Genomic DNA, 21,785 nt, shown 5'->3' with positions numbered 1-21,785 from the left:
ATGTGTGTGTTTCAAAATACAAATACAATACAGTAAATGTAAATGTAAGTGTGGACAAATGGAAACAGTCAAAAGCACCGATTTTTCAGCTAAGTTTTCATATTTTTTTCTTTGTTTTTTTGTTGTTTTGTTTTTGTTCTTTATATAATCATAATAATGATAATGATAATGGATAAATGGTTAAATCCCCTAGCGGTCTAAGTAATTGTAGGCTTTTACTTATGTAACAGATCTCCGAAATGAAGGTTCATTCCTTCTATGTACAATTTTTGTTGCATTTCTTTCTGCTTTGCTGTTTTGTATATTTAATAAAATACATATAAATATATATATATATTTAATAATGATATATTTATATATAAAATACGTATATATATATTTTTTAAGCTTTTTCATATCTGTTCTGAATGGTTTTTCCTCTTTTTCAGTGCTAACGAAATTCAAATAAGGCAACTTGAATCTATGTGTATGTTTTATGTATATGTATGTATGTATGTATGTACGGCTATGCTTCTATATCTAACTGGTATATGTACGTTTAATGAGCTATTTAGCATATTGATTTATCGCTTAAGGTGCGCGCCTCAACAAACAATCGAAAACAGAGAGTTAAACAATGGGAAAATCAAATGGAAAAAGTAGAATTCTGTAAATGCATTTCTCATTCAAAGTATTTTAGCTCTTCCTTTTTTCTGGGACCGATCCTTCTTTTATTCTCTCGATTAACAATCCAATTTGATGTATGTATATATTGTGGTGTGTGTTGTTGTTGTTTTCCTTGTGGTGTATATAAAATATTTATCAAAAATAATATGCCTTTAGCTCTCTGAGAGGGAGAAGAATTCAGGGGGAAGGACAACTACACGATTTGTTTTACTTTTCTTTGCCAATTGGTGAGATCTGGTGTTCATAGCGCGAAATGAGTTTTCAATTTTCAATTTTTGGGTCGGGAAAGGGGCAGTGGGCAGAGGGCAGGGGCGGGGGTTCTATATACAACTTATATAATAATACCATTACGTTTACGTTTACATTGTGCTGGTCTGTCGCCTTATGTTCTGTCAGTTGTGGGGGATGCTCTTAAACTCTATTTGATTTTATTGCACTTGGATTCCATCACTTCTCCTCTCCACCCCCTTTGGGGTTGAACTTCCCTCCCTCCCTACGTGCACTCAATGATCATGGGCTGATTGGAGGACTCTATGACCGAGGGCCGGTTCTCCTGTGCCTGCACATGGGGCGCATGCATGTAGACGCCGCCGTTGTCGGGCAGCGGCTTCAATCCTTTAAGGCTGCCGCCCTGCGGCGAGTGTTGCTGCTGCTGCTGCTGCTGATGCGGATGTGGATGCGAGTGCGGATGCGGATGCTGATGCAGGTGTGGAGGCGTGGGACGTTGGCCGGGGGATCCCTGCTGCTGTTGCTGCTGCTGCTGCAGATGATGTGGCGGCGGTGGTGGCAGCTGGCTGGCCGTGGTCAAGAGCATTGGTGCCGGACCCAGCATCATGTGCGGCGGCGGTGGTGGCTGCTGCTGATGCTGTCCGGCTCCCTGCATGTGATTGCCCAACGGAATGAGACGCGGTGGGGAGTGCCTCAGACTGGGATGCACCAAATGCTGCTGCAGCTGCTCATAGGCCTCGCGGCTATCCGGCTCGGGATGATCCTTGTCTGCAGAATAAACTAGTATTAGAGATTGCTCCCCTTAAGTTTTCTCTTCAGCAAAACTTACCCAAACACTCGGATGTAGCGGCCGCTGCCATGGCCAGCTCCTCCTCCAGATTGTTGGGCTTGCAGCTGGTCGTCTTCCAGTGCGTGCGCAGCCCCGAGGCACTGATGTACTTCTTGTCACAGCCCTGGCACACGTACGGCCGATCGTTGGTGTGCAGCCGCTTGTGCAGCTTCAGATGCACAAACTGCGTAAACTTCTGCGGACAGAGGTCGCAGGCGTAGGGCTTCTGGCCGCTGTGCAGCCGCAGATGGGTCTTCAGGTTGGAGGTGCTCGAGAAGCGTTTCTTGCAGATGTCACACTGGTGCGGCTTCTCGCCCGTGTGCACCAGATGATGCTTCTGCAGGTGCGCCAGCTGCGTGAAGCTCTTCGTGCAGACGTTGCACTTGAACGGCCGCTCCCCCGAATGGGTGCGCAGATGCACCTTCAGGTTGCTCAGCTGGCCGAAGGTCTTGCAGCACACGTTGCACTCGTAGTGCATTTTGCCGTCCTTCTTCTTCAGGGGGTACGGCAGCGAGCGGTAGCCGCGCGAGGCCAGGGAATTGGGACTCAGGGGGGAGCCGCTGCGCGGACAGGAGTTGCCATCGGGACTGAGGCTGCTGGGCGGGGAGATGCGCAGCGGGGAGAGACGCTGCAGCGGCGTCAGTGGCTGCATCAGCGGATGGTTCAGCATCTGTGTGCTGCTCTGCAGCAGATGCAGATTCGAGGCAGATCCTCCGCCGCTCGACGCGTTCGACTGCCGATCGAAGGGCGAATGGGAGCTGTGTGGCGGCGAGTGGAAGGTGGAGGTGGCCGCACTCCCATAATGATGGGGATACCCCGGATAGCTGGGACTCGGCGAGTGGCCGCCGTGACCGCCGCCACCCTCTCCCTGACCCATGTACGAGACGTGACGCGAGGGCGAGAAGATCACATTGTGGTGATGATGCGAAGGCGGCGGCGGCGAGCACTCGCCCTTGATGAGGGCCACCCGCTGCACGAGCTCCTGCTCCCCCACACCCACACCCACGACCACGCCGGCGGCCGACAGCTGCTCCTGCGGCTGTCCCAGATTCGAGCTGGAGTCCGGACTCACTGCGTTGCCGTATCGCTGCGACTTCTTGTAGCTGTAGGCCATCTCTGTGGGCGATGTGGGTGGCGGTGTGGCAGCGTTTGCCTGCCGGCAGGCATTGGCCGCTGCAGCAGCCGCCTCCAGCCGGTGCTGGCTCGTCAGTATCGTCTCGAGTATGCTGGAGGAGGGCTGCCCGAAGCGCACATAACGCTCGCCTGGTGGATCTGCCTCGTAGTAGGGCTTGCTCAGGGGCACAATCGTGCGCGTCTGTCCGTCGGAGTTGTGCTCGAGAACGATCACCGTGGAGGAGGCGGGTTGCTGATTGGATTGCTCTCTGTCCCGCTCTCGCTCCCTTTCCCTGTCCCGCTCGCGCTCCCTCTCCAAATGCATCAAATGCTCATCCCCCAGGTGGTGGGTGGTGGTGCTGGGCGGGCAGGCCGCGTCCTCCGTGTGTGCCACATTCGCGTGGAGGTGCGCGTGCAGCTCCTCCTCCTCGTCCACGCCATGCGGCAGGGCATGCGACATCTGCTCGTCCACATCCTTGTGGATGGGCTCCTGCTTGACGCAGCTTTTGTTCTTGAACTCGTACTTCAGCGGCATCTTCACCTTGAACTTCCTGTACTCGTTCTTGTCCGCCTCGCAGGACATGGGCGTCGCAGTCATCGACTGGGGACTGTGTATGATGCTGGCAGTGACGCCCACCGTGGGCGGAGAGCTGCTCTGCGGCTTCTGGGCCTGGGCAATCACCGTCTCCTTGGGCGCAATTGCCTTCTTGGAGCAGTCGAGCACGTAGTTGTGCTCGCTCTCGCTGTCGCTGGAGTCCTCGGGTGGCGTGAGGCCATCCTCGTGGCACTCGTTGCTGTGGTAGCCCTCATCCGAGCGCACCGATCGCACGCTGCCATCCTGCGGCACCAGCTGGTGGTCCAGCCCAGACAGAGGCGAGCCCGCGGTGTCCTTGTCGCTGCTGCTGGCCATCGGTGAGCGATCCTGGCCAATGATGACGGAGGCATGGCGCCCGTGCTGAATGATGTGCGGATGATGGGCGCCGCCACATGACGTGGTGGACACGTGGGCGGGCGGACTGGCGCGACGACAGCAGGAACCAGAATTGGAACCCGAGCCACTTGTCGGTGGGGCAGGCGGCAGGGCTTCCTGTGCGGTGGCGGCTCCCGGTGGTGCTCCTGGCGCTGCCGGCAGATGGAGACCCATCACATAGGTGATGTGGCTGACGGCCACCTCGGCGGGTATTTCGGGGGCGGGCATGGAGTAGTGCGGTTTCTTGTGCGGCGGCGGTATCACATCGTGATCGCGATCGTGATCGTGGTCCTCGTTCTGGTCCTCAAGCACCTCCTCCGCATCCTCCTCGAGTTCCTCCTCGCCGCTGGCCTGCTTGCAGGCACCAAAAATGGTCCGCTCCGGATCCACATCGTAGCCGAGGCGACTGGCAAAGTCCTTGCAGTACCAGACCATCAGCTCCTCATTCGGCAGGATGTCGCGGGTGGTGTAGAAGTAAATGTTCTCCTGATGCTGGCACGCGACCAGATTCATCACGGACAAACTATACGCAGAGGCCACATAGCGCATCCAATTGGACTGCGAACGATCCGAGCCATCCAGATAGTAATAGTCATCGTCCTTGAAGATCTACAGAAGCACAGAGAAAGAGAGGCAAGCGGTTAGCAAAAGAAGAGCAAGATAACACACACAGAGTATAAAAACTACAAAAGAGAGTGACACACAAAGAGGAATACAGAGAGAGAGCGAGAAAGAGTAAGAGAGTGCAGGCAGAGGATAGTTCTTGGTTGACTCTTGGATCGTGTTAGTTAGAAGTAGAAAGTGCTCGTTGGATGTTGGTTGTTAGGAGGTAGGAAAGAAATCAAATAAAAGCATAAATCGTGATTGGTTGTACCTTAATAATCCCATAGGATATGTGGCGTGTTCCCTGCACCTGAACCACAAATCAAATTTTGTCCAAAAAAAAATTAATTTTGATTTCGATTTTTTTTGTGTCGATTTTTTGGGTAATGTTTTTGCATATGAAATAAAAGTAAATTAAAGAGAAACGAAATGTTTTGGTTAGTCGCATATTTGATTCGATGGATTGTATGGGAAATGGTTCTTTTTGGCGGTTGAGAGGGGTGTGTGGGTTGGTGGGTTAAAGCATATGTATTGATAGTTATAAGGGGGGAGAACCCATTGCAGAAAATGCAACTCAAAAACCACAACCAAAGTTCCAATATGTAACCCAGAGAAAAGTGTTTCTGTGATGCTTACCCTCCAAAAATATCTCGCCTTATTTTTATCATTGGGATAGTTTGAGGTTGGAATGCCTTCGAAGGGGCCAAAGCGTGTGCCGCGTGGTATGACCCCACTGCTCCAAACTCCTTCAGTCTGCAATGAACGAAAGAGAAGCCAAATGGAAGGTTAGTTTTGATGCTCCTCCAATGTAAGTTCCGTCGTTGCCGTACCTTAACATTTGGCGTTGAGTAGACCATCGATGACTTGAGTGTCAGACTCCGCGGCAGCGTCTTGTCCGCCCGATTGGGCAGTCCACGCTCCGCCTGCACATCCGGCACTAGGTAGACGGCCAGACGCTCAAAGTCCTCCTCCCGCATACGCGTCACATCGTAGTCCTGGCTGCCATCGGGCGTTGGACTCCGACTACGACTGCGACTGCGCGCAGCTCTTCTCGTCGACAGTTTGTGATGCGGATGTGGATGGGTATGCACATGAGAATGATGATGATGTGACGCTGCCTTCATATTGCTGGCAGCTCCAGCACCTGTCTGTTGGTGTTGCTGCTGCTGCTGTTGTCCCTGCTGCTGCTGCTGTTGCTGTTGTTGCTGCTGCTGCTGCTGCTGATGATTGTGATGATGTCCATGCATTTTGACTACAGCTAAAATTTGTTGCTCTCCTTTTTGTAAGGATATCTAATAGATGGTCCAGTGGTTGTGTGTGTGTGTGTAGTGTGGCTGCTTATCCTGATAGTTTTACTTGATCTGCAAAGGAAAAGAAACGGAAAAATCACTTAGTTGGACTCGAAGTGGAATGATTTTTGATTTCCCGCTATTAATAGTGTGTGCTACCTTTTGAGAGGCACCGGCAAACACCCAACCCACCCCGTGAAAGCTTTTTACACTCAAAATTCTCTCACTCATTTGTACAGTGTTGCATTCGGGCTGTGTTATCGGTACAAAATGCAAAAGCTAAAGCCGTACAGCGAGTGGCGAATCGTAGGGCAAATGGGGTGAAAGAGGGGGTTGTGGAATGGGGAATGGGGTGCGCTGTTTGCACAGTTCAAGATTACGGCCTTAATGGAGGTTACACGTTCACGTTCAGGGGCAAATCCTAACCACCCCCTCTACCTGCCGCTGCGCTGCACTTCTCTTTGGTTTTAGCCAATTCTTTGGCAAATTCTGTGAAAATTAGATGGAAAATTCTTTGCTAGCGACACTCACTTAAAGTGATTTTCCTCATTTGGCTGCCATTGTTGTTGCTGCTATTTTGTACTCTCGTTTTTTGTATACTTTTCTCTTAATTATTTTTTTTTATCCATTTCTTGAGTTGTTTTCATTATTATTTGGCTGCTAATTGAAAGGTGTTTTTTTGTTGCTTTTTATTGCTGCATTCTCTCACATTGATCCAGTTTTAATTTTGATTTTTGTGTGTTGGACCCGTAAATTACGCGTCACTTTCGGTTTTTTTTCGGTCTGTCGCTCTCTCGTTACGCATACGCCGTGTGGACGCCACCGCTGCCGCAGCTGCTGCTGCTGCTGCTGCTGCTGCTGCTGCCCTTTCCCCACTCCTTTGAGGGCGTATAATCTATGGCTATTCTCCTGCGTGCTCCAAGCATTTCTCGCATTTGCAACGCGACATTCAATTCCTTTTTGATTGTGTGTTTTTCTTTGCCAACAAAATAAATGCAAAACGTTCACGGAAAATGCAACAGCAATACGGAAATTAATGGCAAACGAACAACAACCAGATGAACGCAAAAATACGAACAAAAACTGCAGGCAAATATTTAGTTTGGATTTCTTCTTCTTCTATTTTTCCTGTATTTTTTGTGTTTGTTTTTTATTTGTATTTTTGTTAAGAAGAGAACTATGGGAAAACGTTGACGCCGCCAACCGAGAGTTGTTCCTACTACTGACCCACATACAACCGGCATAGACCCCAAAAAAGCTCACATTAGCGGGCAGGCAGGCAGAAACTGCACACACATACAGGTACAAGCACACACACACACACACACACGGACAGCGACTGCTACTACGCCGGCATATTGCACTCACTCGAACTGCAATACACGACGACGCGAACGCATCTCAAAGATTCTCTCGCTCGGAAAGTTGTTTTTTGCAAAAAAAAGCTTTTTCGCTCTGCTTTTCTCCTCCCTGTGCCTGTGGCTGTGCCGCTGCTGCTGCCGCTGCTGGTTGCTCGTCGTCGGGTGGTGCGACATTCGGTGATTGGGTTGGTTGGGTGGTTGCTGTCGCTTCGATAATTCAAAAATGTTATGTCTCTTTTATTTCTTTCTATCACATTTCAGCTGCGCAATCAGGAACTTATTGTGCAAGGCTATTGCCCCTGTCCCTGACACTTCCCTCAGAGTTATTTCTGGCCAACAAAATGTTGCACGACAATCAGACTGTTGCATGGCGCTAACCTGAAGCGGCAGCTGATTACGGCATACGATGGGTGGTTAGATTTCAGCTAAACTCTGAATTAAATATCCAGGAAATAGAACCTCACAAATTATATAATGTAAAATAAATAGGGAGGGGAGAGAAGCTATTCTGTATGGCTAGAATGATCTCCTTCTGTTTTTATAAACCAGGAAATTACATTTCATAAAACCTTGAAATTTCCCTCGAATGAATCACAGAATCAACAAACTAAATAGAAAAAAGAAACCATTAGTATGGGCTTTTTCCCCCTCTGCATCCTTGAGTGCACTAAAGCCATGTTTGTTTACCAGGAAATTCCAGGGAATCTAATCAGGGAGCTCTGTTATCGCTCTACCTCCCATTAAGTAGGGTTGTGATCACATAACCAGGAAGCCCCACTTGATGGTCACTCGAATACGTGGGGGGGCAGTGCTGTTAATTGTTGTTAAACTCACCCAGAAATATTCCCAGTAAATATATATAGATAGTTCCCATATATATGTATGGTGCGACTCCCCCGGTTAAGATCAAGTGTGTAAGCGAGGAGCCCAGTATCTTTATCCCGTCCGCTCGTAGAACTGTACGCACGTAGAATGCGGTGCAACATAGCCGAGCCCCAGGCGATTGGCCAACGCTGCTCATCAGCGATGGGCGACACGGATGCAAAACAGAACATTTTGCTACAGAACTACGGGAGGAATCTCACGGGTGGTGGTGGTGGTGGTGGTGGTGGTGCAGCTGTATCTGTGTTGCTCTGCTGATAGACTTGCACTTGCACTTGCGAATAGCACTGGCGAGTGCGGAAATGTGCGAAAACGATATTCGGAAAGTGTTTTTTTTTTCTCTGCGGCACCTTTTGTGTGTGGGTTGGGGTTGTGTTCCAGTTGCCAGTTGCCATTTGGCGCCGTCAAAGCGAATGAAATATGCAGACAAGATGAGGAAGAATCATCGAACGCTGGTCTCGAGATACTTTCGATTTTAGACCAGAGATCTTGCTGGCAAAAGGGTTTTGCACTGGGCGGGGCGCAGATGCAGTTACAGATGCGTTTTGCCCCACTAGGAAGTCGACAAAAATCAACAAAAATGCTCACCAGAATCAACAATTGCAGGGGCTCGGTGGTTTTGTGTGTGTGTGTGTGTGTGTGGGTAGATAGCGCGCCAAAAAGCTTTTCGCTATCGCTGTGAAAATGAAAATAAACAGCTGCACGAACACACACACACACAGATGCAAAGATACAGATACACGGAAACACAGATACTGATGCGAGTCTGGCGCTGCATTAGAAACAAAAAGTAAAAACTGCAGTTCGCTTTGCGTTTCTAATCATCGCACAATTGCATTTGAAGGACACACTCGGCCAGAGATACGCTTGCGAGCAGATAGAGGGAGACAGGGTGTAACGAGGCGAAAGAGAGGGAGGGCACTAGTCGCGTCGAATTAAAAATAAATAACATAAAAATGTAAGCGAGAGATGGAGGGAGAAGAGCATTTGTCAACATTCAACTTGAACGCCGACGACCCATGCACCGCCCGAGCGCCGCTCCGCTGCCCGACTGCATGTTTGATAAGCGATTCTACACATTGCGCATACGCCCTGATTGACCGTCTTCCCTCTCTCTCTCTTTGCCACTGGCAATGCCACTGCTACTGCTAATAATTCTAACAGTGGAAAAAACTTCCGCCCTGCCGTTTCTATGCTCCGTTCTAATGCAACGAGAAGGCACGATCTTTATCAAATTGCAATGCGGGAAGCGTTGCAAAAGCGAACAGAACCGAACCGAACCGAACCCCAAATGAGGTCTGATTGGAATCGCATTCAAGGACAAACTGTGAACACTGCACTAACCGCATATACATATGTACATATATTTTACATATGTGCTATGTACATATGTAACTGATAACTGCAGTCATAAATTAAATGTGCGCTCGTATGGCCATCTCTCTCTGTTCAACTAGGAAATAAATGTACGGCTGCTAAGTACTTTCAATGAATAAACAAATTTAACGATGTTTTTTCTTCAAGTGTAATGTAAATATTTACTACGAACCAGGGGTTTGGGCTGCTCCGAGGGGGGTTCTACTCATAAATAGTGTTGCCAAGGAGTCGGCTCTATAAATAAGTAAAGTTTCTGGGTTCCATTTTACTTGCAAGTGGCGCACTAATTAGGTTTCCACTCATAAACATTTACATATTTAAATAAGTAGTTTTTTTTTTTGGTATGTAAATAGTTTTTATGGCTTTTTGCACTGCTCATAAATAATATTTTCCTATTTAAACAGCGTTCCTATCTATGATAATCCTTTTTGTTTATCAAACGAGGAAACTAAAATGCTGTTTGCTACGTTCTTGGATTATATTATAATCGCAAATGGTTGCTTCTAGGAAGCAAATCTTTGCTGACTATCAATTGCGGAACCAATTACTTGCATTTTATTATTAAAGATTGCCTGTGAGACTTTGTTTAGGTATATTTTTGGGTGATTTGCTCGTGGCTCTAAGATTCTAAGGTACCCATGAATATGAAATTCTAGAAAAATTTGCTATGCCTTTCAAAGTTGTTTCACAAATAACTCTCATTCCGTGATTCGTTTCACTTACATTCGGAAAACACGTGAATCTCTGTGAGCAGATGAATTTACAGACATTCATTCACTCAATCAATCACTCTCGGTTATAGAGTGAGAGCAATAGAGAGACAGATAGAGAGAAAAGAACCCGGAAATGTAAAGTGTAAACGTAGAACAAGTCAGATACGAGGGCGGAGGAGCAGTGCACAAGGAGAAGGAAGGTGCAAAAGCGGAGGGGTGGCGGCGGGTAAGGGGAAGAATTCGCATTTAGTTTTATGTGCATGCAAAACGAAACGAAAAGCGAAAAACGAAACGAAAATTGCCAACGCAGTGGGAGAGCGAGAGAGGGCAGTGCTGGGGGATGACGGGAGGGGCAGCTGATAAAATAAAATTGTGTGCTATTTGTTTGTGTGTGTCTGTCCCTCTCTTGCTCGCTCGCTCGCTGGCTTGCAGTTCTTCTACCTCTCCCTTCACCCCCTCTATTTCACTGTCTGCTGTAATAATAATTTGTGCGAGCTTTTTTTTGCTCAAAGGGAACGGAATGGGAACAGAACGAAGAAGGGAGGTGGCGGCAGTCAGAGCAGAGCATCATCGTCATCATTTTGATGATCATCATCATCATCATCATCATCATCATAACCTTGAGTCACAAGACGAGAATGTGCATGCGAATTGAATGCAAAAACCCAACAAAAACAACACTCACTGTGTTACACCGCACTCATCCGCATAGCAAACGCAAAGTAGGGAAGAGCAGAGAGAGGAATGGGAATGGGAAGAGGAAGGTACAGGCACTGTCACCGTGGGTGTATCCAACTGATTATCTAATCATACCAAATGTGCATTGAAATTAATATCCACATTTCAAGGACAATGGACAAAAGGTATGCCACATGAAGGCAGGCAGACGGGGGCAGACATGTTTTTATGCTCAAAATCAAAAGCGAGACAAATGTATCTGTAACCATTACAAACAAACACCACCCACACCACCCACAGTGGTGCCAGCCACCAACCCTTTTCTGCTGTAAAAGCTGTACAAGTATTGTGTTGCGGTTTCGTTGCACTTTAACCTTGAAAATCTTTGTTACTTCAAATTGCGCATGTGCATGCCGAGTGCACTCTCCCATGCACACGAGTAGAGAGAGAGTGATAGCGAGAGAGGGAGATGGAGAGACCTAGGGGGTGAGAGATAGCAGGAGAGAGTTTGTGGGAGTATAGGCTGTCGGCAGGAGCAGCTCAGGAGTCTAGTGTCTAGGGTATGGTGTAGTCTACCAATCACTCCCTCAATTATCCTCAATTCTTTTTCTGCATGTCAATGATATCGATGCCTCACTGTAAGTTGTAAGGTACAGTCCAGTCAATAAGCACATTAAAAAGGTACAAAACTCAACGCAAAAAAAACAACAATAAAAGCGAAAGTATATTAAACTTTTAACAACAATAAAACCGCAAATAAACATAATTAAAATAAATGTTCATTAATTTGTGTTGCAATTGAAAATAAAAGTAAAAGGTTCATAATTTTTTGTGTCGTTTATTTTGGAATGTTTTGTTTTTGTTTGATTAATTATCTTTAAATGCCCTTTCAGAGGGTAAATGTGCTTTTTTATAGATTTATTATTTTATATTCTATTATTTTTATTTCTTGAAGACCGATTGCAAGGGCATACAAATTGCGATCTTTAATTTCTAGCTGGCTTTCAGCAGTATCTTTGCTTTTATGTGTTTCACTTTTGTAAGTGCTAATAAATCAATGAGAATTTGTTCTGTTTTTTTTTTTTTTGCGCTAACAATACTCGTTTATTATAGTCGTCTCTCTATATCTGTATTTTTTTGAAGCTTTTGCCCTTGATTTAGTCACAGAACTGAGCAATGGGCTTTGACGTAGGTCTAAATAATCATAAACCATAAATTAAGTGCCTAGTTTCTAGACCTTGGAATACCTTCCCGCTCCACTGCTGCTATCAACCTCTTCCCCATTCGTCTCTGCATTCTTATCAATGCACTTTTATTTCGCATTTACTTTGCACTTTGCTTCGTTATCAGTTCTGCTGTCTTATTGCGCAGTGAAAGTTTTCCATTTGCATTCTTTGTTTTTTGCCTGTTCTTGTTGCTTTTGTTGCTATTGCTTTTAGTTTGATTTTACTGTTGATTGTAAAATTTGTTTGTTTGCTTTGCTGTTTAATTGGAAAACATTATAAATTGATATAAATATAATCGCGAATGGGGACTGAATGGTAGAAAGTGCAGTGTGAGAAAAGGGTGGGGATAGTTTCTATTAGCTGATAATTAATCTCTAATTTGTGCTTCTGGGATTGTTTTTTAAAAATTTAATTAGACATTCTGCTGCTAGGAATATTCTAATAATTTTCTGCAAAGTTTTTATTCATTAAAAATTAGAATTTAATACATAAAATAAGCTCCAGTCCCTCCATTATTTAGAGAAAGGCCAGAGAGTTCAACCCTTTGAGAAATGCTGCCTTAGATTGCATCATCTGCACCGCAGGGTTAACGAACCCAAAGGTCAAATGCTTTTTACCCAGACTCAGACGCAGCCGACGCAGACAGCGAGGGGCGGGAGACAGAGTGCGATGAGGCAATGCAACTGCAGCCAGAAATGAAAAATGAAAAATGGTGAAATGTTCCTCTGCGATGATGTCATGGCAACAAAAATACATTTATCCTGCGGCTAGGATATCCGCACCCGAAAACCAGCGAAACTTCAGCCAAAAAGCAGAAAAGCAATTAAAACCCATAAAGAAATGAAAGAGAGAGATCAGATCCGGTTTGCCCAACTCCTTTGGGGGGTTATTGCAAGCCGCTTAAAGGCATAATCCTGTGGGCGACGCATTACCTTGACAACTGCAAACGACAACGCGAAAGCAACAACAAACACGACCTACGACAAAGCGATTGAAAATGCGCATAAATTCGACAAAGGACCAGACCGTGTCTGCTCGGGAGCAGTTGGAGTGGGAGTGGCAGGGGCAGGGGCATACAGATTGCCTGCCAGACCATGACAACAAAAAAAGTCAAAGTTACAAAAATAAAAAAAAGAATAAAAGAACTTTCCGAGAGAGAGAGAGAGACAGAGAGAAAAAATAAGGGCCAGACAACAGAAAAGGCGAACGACCCTTTTCAGGCATTTTTCAGACGCCAGACGACGCCATCGATGGGAGAGCACTGGCTGTGGCGCTGCTGCTGCTGCTGCTGTTGGGGCAGGGCCCTGACAGTGCCGCTGCTCTGCTTCGGCTCCTTTCAGCTCATTATCCTTTTCGCTTTTCATACATAAATCGCATTGGCGATGACTGCTGCTGCTGCTTTTGCTGCTGGCACTGGCGTTCAATGAACTCCACTCTGCCGGGCACGTACGGTCGTCGGCTTTTCCCTACAACAACAACAACAACAATAACAGCAGGAGAAATCCGGGCGTATACACACCCAATACGGAAAGCGAAACACACACAGGACAACGACAGCAAAAGCTCTGCCGCTGCCACATGCAGCTGCAGCGGCAGCAGCAGCAGCAGCGCCAGGCAGGCATCAGGCAGCAGACAGACGCAAAGCGAAGGTCCTGCCCAACTTCGGGCTGGGCTCTGGGTTGGTCTTGACAGTGTACAGAGTGGCAGTGGCCGCAGCAGCAGCAGCAGCAGCAGCAGCAGCAACAGCAGCAACGTCGGAAAACTCGCAACAACTGCGCTGCCACCGAGGGCAAGGACCTGGCGGTCGACTGCAGTCGAGACTCTTGTGCGCCGACGTCATCGCTGTCGTCTGCCCAGGCGCAGCGCAAGTTTCACTTTTAATTTTTTCCACCCATTCAGCATTCAGCAAAAGCCCAAAAGCGCCAGACAAGGCCATGCGAGCGAGCGAGACGACGGGCTGGTGTTTGTGTCTGGGGCCCAGGACAACGTTTTCTCGGAAAGGGGAAGCAGCAGCAAACAGGGGCTACGGAGTGGTACTGTTCCAAGGGTGGAGTGCATTACTGAACAATGTCTTTGTGTGTGTGTGTGTGTGTGTGTGTTTGGAGAGAAGGTTGTTGAACTGCGTCAGCAGCGACGTTGCAAACTTTCACAATGTTGCCTCAGCAGCAGCAGGACTCGTCCGTTGGGTTCGTGGTGGCCTAGGACATGGTCTTGGTGTCGGGTTGGGTCGGTTCAGGTCGGCTCGGGCCATTGGTCAAAAGCAAAAGTAGATTTTATGCAAAAGGATTTCTAATGCACTTTACCTTCTTCTTTTCCTAGTTTATTGCACAATCACTGGTGCAAAATAAACAAAATACTCATATTTCCGTTTCCGTTTCCGTTGCCTTTTCCTTCGCTCAGTCTTCAGTGTGGTGTCTCAGTCTTAGGTGTCGGCGCCCATGGGGGGGCTGATGCATTTTAAGCGCGACTTGAAGAAACTGACGATCGCAAAGTTATCCCGAAAATAGATGCGGTTAAAGTATAGAGGTCTACGCCAATTGACGTATGAACACATTGCACTAAACTGCATTGGTGGCATCGCACTGCGGCACTTCGGCCCTGAACTATACGGATATGGATACATATGCTGCATGTGCTGGCGCTTATCTAGGAGCTTATTCTCTTAACTACACTTAAGCACACTCTCTCTTGCTAACATATAACATTTTTTCTTGATTTTTGCTTATTTTTCTTATTTGTTGCTGAACACATATTGTGGTTTGAATTTTTTTCCTGCTACTTCTACTTCTATATGCACAGTGGATGTTGTTGTTTTTGTTGTTGTTTTAGTCGTTTGGTCCACGGAACTGCGCCACGGCTGTGCCAGACATGACCTGCCCAACGCGTTAACATCCCGAGTCAGGACTGAAACGAGCTCCGTGCAATGGTCGAGGCACCAGCAGCAGCACCAGCCAGTCGCTGCTGCATTCAGCGTCAGCAGTGACTGCGACGCCTGCAGAGTTGCAGAGACAGTAAGCAATGGGGCAAAAAGGGGACGGAGGGGTGTGTGGAAAAGGGTCGAGGTATTGGCACTTGCACTTGGCACGGCCTGAACTCGCGCATTCGAAAACAATAGCAAGAACCGTAGAGTGACAGCAGCAGCAGCAGCAGCCACAGCAAGGGCGGCACTCGGCTTCGTGCTGCTGCTCCGTGTGTTCGTTTCGAAGCTTTGGCTCGTTTCGGTTCGGTTGGAAGTGCAGCCTGGCAGGGGTGGGTGGCTTTGTGCATGTTCAGGCATGTCTGGGCGGTAGAAGAGAAGCTCTTAAAAACAGCATAAAACATTGGGATAGGTCGTAAAAAGGAGTTATCTTTATTTTCGTTATTTTTACTATGAAATAAACCCTAATCCGATAAGTATTCAGTGCCGGCTTTAAGATCCTTTTGTTTCTTTTGGTACATTTTGAGAACATTTTTCTTTCAGTGCATTGCAGACTAACAAAAAGCTCTCCCATGCACTTGCACTCTCTCCCACAACGCATGCTCCCTGTCGTCTCTCCCGCATTGAGCCAAGGGGGATATCTGGCAATTCTAGCTTACAAATTGACCATTGACAATGAACTAGAGCAAAAGCCGGAAATGTCTGGGACATGGACATAAGGAGTATGCCAAGTCTTAAGAACCTCTCTATTCATAGTTAAAAATAATTTCTTAGAACTAACCGACAAAAGGGGAAGCAAATTAATTTAGTTTTCCAGGCACGTTTTTAATAGCCAACGACAAAGCGCACACACAAAAAGAACTGTAAAACCAAAAAGTAATAGCAGAAGTAATGGAAGTACAGCCCGAGAATGTACCGTTAGTTAATAAAAAGCCATTTTGTCATAGCCAAATTACGACTGGCGGGCCCATAACCTCTGCCATAGAGCCAGGGTGGAGCGCGAGCACTATTACGTATGCAAGGCGCGTAAATGAGCATAATTTGATTTTCAACAATCAAAAGAGAATGAGATAAAGAAAAAGAGAGAGAGGGGGAAGTAACTCCCCGCTCCCAACACCAAATTCAATGAGCATCAATGATCGGGCGGACTGACGCTTTTATCGGGCCCCCACAAAGTCACAGTCCATGCACAGAAAAACAACAAAAATGTGAGAATTTACAGCTAAATACGATAGTGTCAAACCAGCAACAACAACAACAACAACAATGATGACACAGAACCTGTCGCCTGCAGCAACAAAGTTCAACGTCAAGGGGACAAAACACGGCTTTGACTTCGGCTTCCAACTCGAACGAACCACTCGCACTCGAACTCGAACTCGGGCGCATGCGCTTGTGCTCTTCGTGTTCGTGTTCGTTCGTGTCTTGCATGTTGCGCTACCTCGCTCTCTCTCACTCACTCTCTTCTCAGGTGTACGAGTATGTATGTGTGTGTGTGCTTTGGTTATAACGCGCTTGAGTAGGTCGGTCATTGAACTTGTTTTCTTTTCATCTGCGCCTGTGCCGTCGCTGCTGTTGCTGCTGCTGCCGCTGCCGCTTCGACTTCTTTCATTCTTTTGGACTGGCCACACTTTCTTCCTGGTTTCGTGCGCTCTCTTTGTGCTGCTCTGCCACCTGTGCGTGCGTTGGCGTTGGAGCGCAAACTCTTCTGAGGCTGCGGTCTGGTATCGCTCTTGCTCTTGCACGCTCTCTTAAGCTGGTTTCTTGGGAGGCTGCTGGCTGCTCGGATGACTTGGCAGGTCTTGTGCCTGTGCGTGGCAGCAGCAGCAGCAGCAGCAAGTGGCAGCGGCAGCAGCAACAATTCTAATTGCAGGCAACAGGCAGAAAGCAAAAGGCAAAGAGTCGGAACCGGGGATGGGGCCCAAGGTAAGACCAATGTCAATAACCCTGAGCTGGCCAAGAGTAAGAGTGATTTGATTCCCTTTTCATCGGGGAAGAAGAACAACCAGTGGCAACAGAACCACAAGAGGAACACACTGCAGCAGTAGTTTGGAGTGGAGTGGAGTGGAGTGGAGTGGGAGGGGGGAAGCAGAACACGTTGAGAGCAAGAACCTCTGGAGCTGGAGCTAGAGCTGTAGATGGGGCTGGAGGCACGCCATGTGCCCATCCATGAGCATTTGCCAGTTGAACGCCCTTTTCACGGCAAATGATTCCCGATTCGCGATGCCTGTACCCCCATAGAGAGTGAGAGAGAGAGAGAGGAGAGAGAGAGGGGAGGCCAATGTTGTTGCAACTTCAACCTGCCCCAAACCCAGCCCCTTGCCCAAGGATGACGATGATGCCCCCAGAACAGAACAGTATGTGGAAACTGAACTGGTTTCCCTCTCTCCTGGTCGTTGGTCTTTGGCGCTTTTTGCTGTGCCAGCCATTGGGATGTCTCTTTCGCTGGCAAAGCGGCAGATTCACTTTTTGTTGGAGCTGCACCTCCAGCGGGGGATTCTCTAATTCTTAGCCTAGGTCCTTGGCCTCTGTCTCTCTCTCCCTGGCAACTCCTGCTCTGAAATGAAAACGAAAACCCAAAGGAAGGCAAGTTTGTTGCCTAAGTCTTTTGTTTGTGTTTGTCTTTGTGTGTGTGTGTTGTGTGTGGGAAGAGTACGGAGTGGATGTGGCAGTCAATGAACCCTCGGCATGCGTGCCAAATAAATAAAAGAAAGAACAACAACAAAAAGAACTACAGCGGAAGAAAGATGAAGAATAGCCACCCCACCCTCGTGTCATAGCTCGTACAATGTTAGAGCATACCCAGCCCCAACAGGCAAGCCCCAAAAGCTCATTTAAATTGCAAAAACCATTTGATCCGAGCGAGAGCTATTGAAGAGCTACTCATACTGGTGGGACATTCGAATAAATGTATATAACTCATTTGGTATGCCACTCGGAATCGGATTCAACAGATTGACGTCTACTCGGCCCCTCCGAGCAGGTGGTGGTGGGCCCCTCAACAGCTGCAGCACACTACAGCAGCGACAGAGGCAGCGACAGCGGCAGCAGCTAATGACCTTGATATTGAAAGTATCTTTGAATTACAAATTCTAAATGAAATAAGGGGGTTAATGGTTGGGGCGGGGGATCTGTTCATTCATCTCGTGTCGTTTCGTTTCGTTTCGATTTCATTTTCAATTTATTTGTTTATACAATATTTTATAGCTTTTTGTTGTTGCTGCTGCTGCTGCTGTTGTTGCTGTTGCTTCTGTTGGAGCGTGTTAGCGTGCCGATCGTCGGCAGTCGAGAGTCATTTAAAGTCAAAGTCAAGGTTTTTCTGCCTTACGTCGCCAATTATCTCTCTGCCTCTCCTATATAAACCTCTCTCTCTCTCTCGCTCTCCCTACTCATATGTATATCTCTTTCTACTACTCATATATGTCTCGCCGTGCTGCTCCTCTGCCTCTTTACCCTCCCATCTGATGATGATGTTGTTGTTTGTTTAAGCCCAAACAGGTTTTGTCTAATTATTTTTGTTTTTGCTGATGTGATTATTAAAAAAACCTTATATACATACCACTCACTATATTCTCGTATAGAAAGGCTTATATGTGTATAAGTTTTCTAATGAAATGCCAGTTCCCATCATCATCAGCCCATTTCGAGCATTCTCTTCGCCGGCGAACAAGAACCCACGAGCTGTCTGCTGCTTATGCCATTTTTCTAGCCTGCCTGTAATTAATCACTATTCTTCGCCTTTGCCTTTTTTTTTTGGGGCTTTTTGTTTGTAAACGTGTTTGCTTTGCGCCCCCCAATGTGGTGTGGCAGATTATTATATAACTTTTCTATCGAAATTATTTGATTAACATAAATCTCAGGTACCGAAGACTTTCTTTGACGAACATCATGGTTAAATTTAAACCCAAGTCATAAATTATGATCATTCTAAAGGGGGGGTAGAGGTGCAAGGGGGTTGCAGTTGAAATTCAGGAATACAAAATAGTAAATAAAGTGATTAAGATGTCAATAAAAAAATGATGAATAAAGAAAAATTATCTAAGCATAAATCAAAAGAGAAGTTTTTGAGTGAAAAAAAAGTTCTAACTGGAAATTAGAAATTACCTAACAATCACCTTTAAGAATAGATTATAATAGGATATTCCCATCAATTTTGTTTTTAAGTTCTATGGAAAAGTAAATTTGGAAATGCATAAATTAAATAGACAACTTTCTGGAGATGCAATAAGTTGTTATGTCATTTCGAGAGGGTATAAAAGGTTTTAGATTCGGCAAAACACATCCAAAAATCACTTATAAACAAGAAAATTCCTAACGGTCTAAGACCTTTAGAGTTTTCCCATAAGAAAGCTTTCATTTCCAGAATTTTCGAGAAGCCTCTTTGGATTGTCATTAAGACTTTAATAATATGCCCCAAACATTGACTAGACCATAAAAGTGCTTTCTTTAGGACACCATCTCTTTACCTAATTACAAAACAATTCTGAAGTTTTCGTGATAGAAGTGCAGGGAACTAAACACACAGCCAATCTATGTTCCATAAAATAAACCCATAAAAACCTCGCTCTGTGCTGTACAGAACCCATCGTTAACTTGTCAACGGTATAACAGACTTATGGGATATGGTAAAATGTGTAAAAAAACAAGCATTGGCAATAAATCAATTAAAAGTCAAAGTCAATGTAGTAGTACTCACCATTTTCATTGTTTAATTGCATATCCGTTCCGTAATGAAGTCGAAGCTGAAGCTGCTCGTGGATGGTGTGGCTGTTGTTGTTGCGGCTGTTGTGGCGGCTAAATGTAAATCCATTACGCAATAAATCCAATCCCAAAAGCGGTTCAAGTTTCAATTAAGATCAACACTTTGTAATCCTCATGTTTGGATATAGATACAACATCTATATATTTACACAAACTCACTTTATATTATTATTATTTACTTTTTTTGTGGGTGGCAATTGAACTAACTTAAAGATTTAGATGGATAGATGGGGCAGTCTTGTGGTTTGGATGTTCACTTGTTCTTAACTCTTTTTCTTCCCTCCGATTGCACCTGGGAGAAATGGGATTTGGGGTTTGCACTTTGTTTCACTTTGTTGTATCTTCCGACAGTTTTAGAACGTTTTTTTGGAATTGTATCTTCTGTCTTGAGAAACGTAACGCGTGCGGGTCTTACGAAATCATGTCTCGATCGTTTTGTTGCTTACGGGAAACTGAAACTACGGATGAGTCGCGGTGCGACTTCAATGTCGATGTCGTTAGAGGCTTCTGAGTGGCAGTGGCAGTGGCAGCGACTGCGGCAGCAGCAGCAGCGACAGCGGTCGAGCAGACAGATAGACTTTTCAGACATTTCATTACACGATACACACACACACACTCTCTTTCTTCTTTCTCTTCTCAAACAAAAACACGCACACATGGAGGTGGTAGAGAGTGAGCGAGCGAGCGAGAGAGAGAGAGAGAGGTAACCAGCAATCGCTCAGGTGTCTCAGGTTCTTGATCACCCATACAATTGCCAGAGAGAAGAGATCTCTCTTGGCCTGGCTCTCTCTCTCTCTCTCTCCCTCTCTGTTTGTGTGTGTGTGTCTGTCTGTCTCTCTATCTCCTCTCTTTCTTTGTGTGTGAGCGCGCAACAGGCCAGAACTTTCATTCAAGGTGAGCGCGCGCGCGCAGGTATCTCTTTGGCATTGGAACCAACAGCAGAAGCAGCACCACTACAGCCACAGCCACAGCCACAGTCACAGCCACTACAGCTCTGCCGCCTGGCTGCTCTTTTTCTTTTTCGCACAAAATAGTTCTAAACGTCTCTAACACACGCGGGAATGGTGGGGGGTAGCAGTAAATTGAGCATGGGAGCGTAAAATTTCAACAAGGCACCGCCAGAGCAGAGCCTGGGGCTCGGACGGACTCTTCTAACAAGTTTAGAATTCTGCGCAAGCCAAGCGCAACCGAACGACCCGACCCGCACACACCGATCGGCCGGCCACTTGTTCTCGATTCTCTTAACCCGTTTACAAAAGCACTCCACACTCTCCTGCTGACCGCTCTCTCTCTCTCACTCTTTCACTCTCTTGGCCAGAAGCCAGAGTGGTCGGTGGTCGGTGGTCAGTGGCAACGCGCGACTGTTGCATGTAATTGGTTTGTTATTTTTATTTTTTTTTGGCATATCAAATTTCATTAGGCTATATGATTGCATCCGAACAATTTTCCCGCTTAAAAAGGGGAAGTGACAGGACAACAATGCGAGATTTACAAGCTTTTTGTTCCATGTTACTACGAAGGGTTCATGTGTTTGTGTCCTTATTTATATTCTTGTTTAAATCCTCATTCACTCAAACTTATAGTCGATTCTATGGCTGACTTTATATAATCCAAACTTAAGCCTTTAAAATTAATCTATGACTCAATAACTTATCTCAATTATTTACCCAACTCCAAAGTTCATGTGTCTGCCGTAAAAGTAAAAGCTTAACTTCAAACAAATCGCCAAAAAAGCGAGAAACATTTGCTAGTCATGCAGTGACTCACATCCGATTCATGATCTAATCGGAATCAATAAAGTTGCGCTATAAATAATGTGTAAAGCACTTACCCAACAATCCATCCACTAATTCCCAATCCCCAATGGTCATACAAACCTGCAAAGAAACACACACAAATGTAAATACAAATAGAAATAGGAATAGGAATACAATCTATTGGATATTGGATAGTAAATGCCAAATCATGGTAATATGCGCGCGGCACAAAAGACATTAACGAAAACTAATTGAAAAACGAGCATTTACATAACTAAAATGTAATTAACATGAGCACATGGTGGCAGCAGGGGGGGAGGCAATCAATAACAAGATACGACTCCAATTTAACCTTGAACTTTACGCTTGAGAGGGAAAGACAAAGGGTGGCCAAAGAGCTAGAGGCTTAAAGACA

General features: G+C 46.1%; 1 protein-coding gene across 4 annotated transcripts; it reads right to left on the bottom strand.

Moving 5' to 3' along the window:
- Positions 1 to 784: 784 nt before the first annotated feature.
- Positions 785 to 19,745, bottom strand: LOC117893085. Of its 4 annotated transcripts, XM_034799508.1 has the most exons (7): positions 6,230 to 6,366; positions 5,618 to 5,770; positions 5,240 to 5,584; positions 5,046 to 5,162; positions 4,681 to 4,719; positions 1,724 to 4,415; positions 785 to 1,662 (listed from the first exon to the last, which is right to left on the bottom strand). In XM_034799508.1, the coding sequence occupies exons 2-7, from the start codon at positions 5,654 to 5,656 to the stop codon at positions 1,160 to 1,162; spliced, it is 3,735 nt and encodes a 1,244-aa protein (XP_034655399.1). In that variant the 5' UTR covers positions 5,657 to 5,770; positions 6,230 to 6,366; the 3' UTR covers positions 785 to 1,159. The 4 variants fall into 4 exon arrangements, with proteins under 4 accessions (XP_034655399.1, XP_034655398.1, XP_034655397.1 ...); XM_034799507.1 differs by lacking the exon at positions 6,230 to 6,366 and adding an exon at positions 19,549 to 19,745 and having other exon boundaries at positions 5,240 to 5,770; XM_034799506.1 differs by having other exon boundaries at positions 5,240 to 5,770.
- Between the last annotated feature and the right edge of the window lie 2,040 nt (positions 19,746 to 21,785).

The sequence above is a fragment of the Drosophila subobscura genome, chromosome J (assembly GCF_008121235.1).
Source record: "Drosophila subobscura isolate 14011-0131.10 chromosome J, UCBerk_Dsub_1.0, whole genome shotgun sequence".
Taxonomy (NCBI): domain Eukaryota; kingdom Metazoa; phylum Arthropoda; class Insecta; order Diptera; family Drosophilidae; genus Drosophila; species Drosophila subobscura.
Note: the sequence above shows the minus strand (reverse complement) of the source record. Positions and strands in the feature narration are given on the sequence as shown.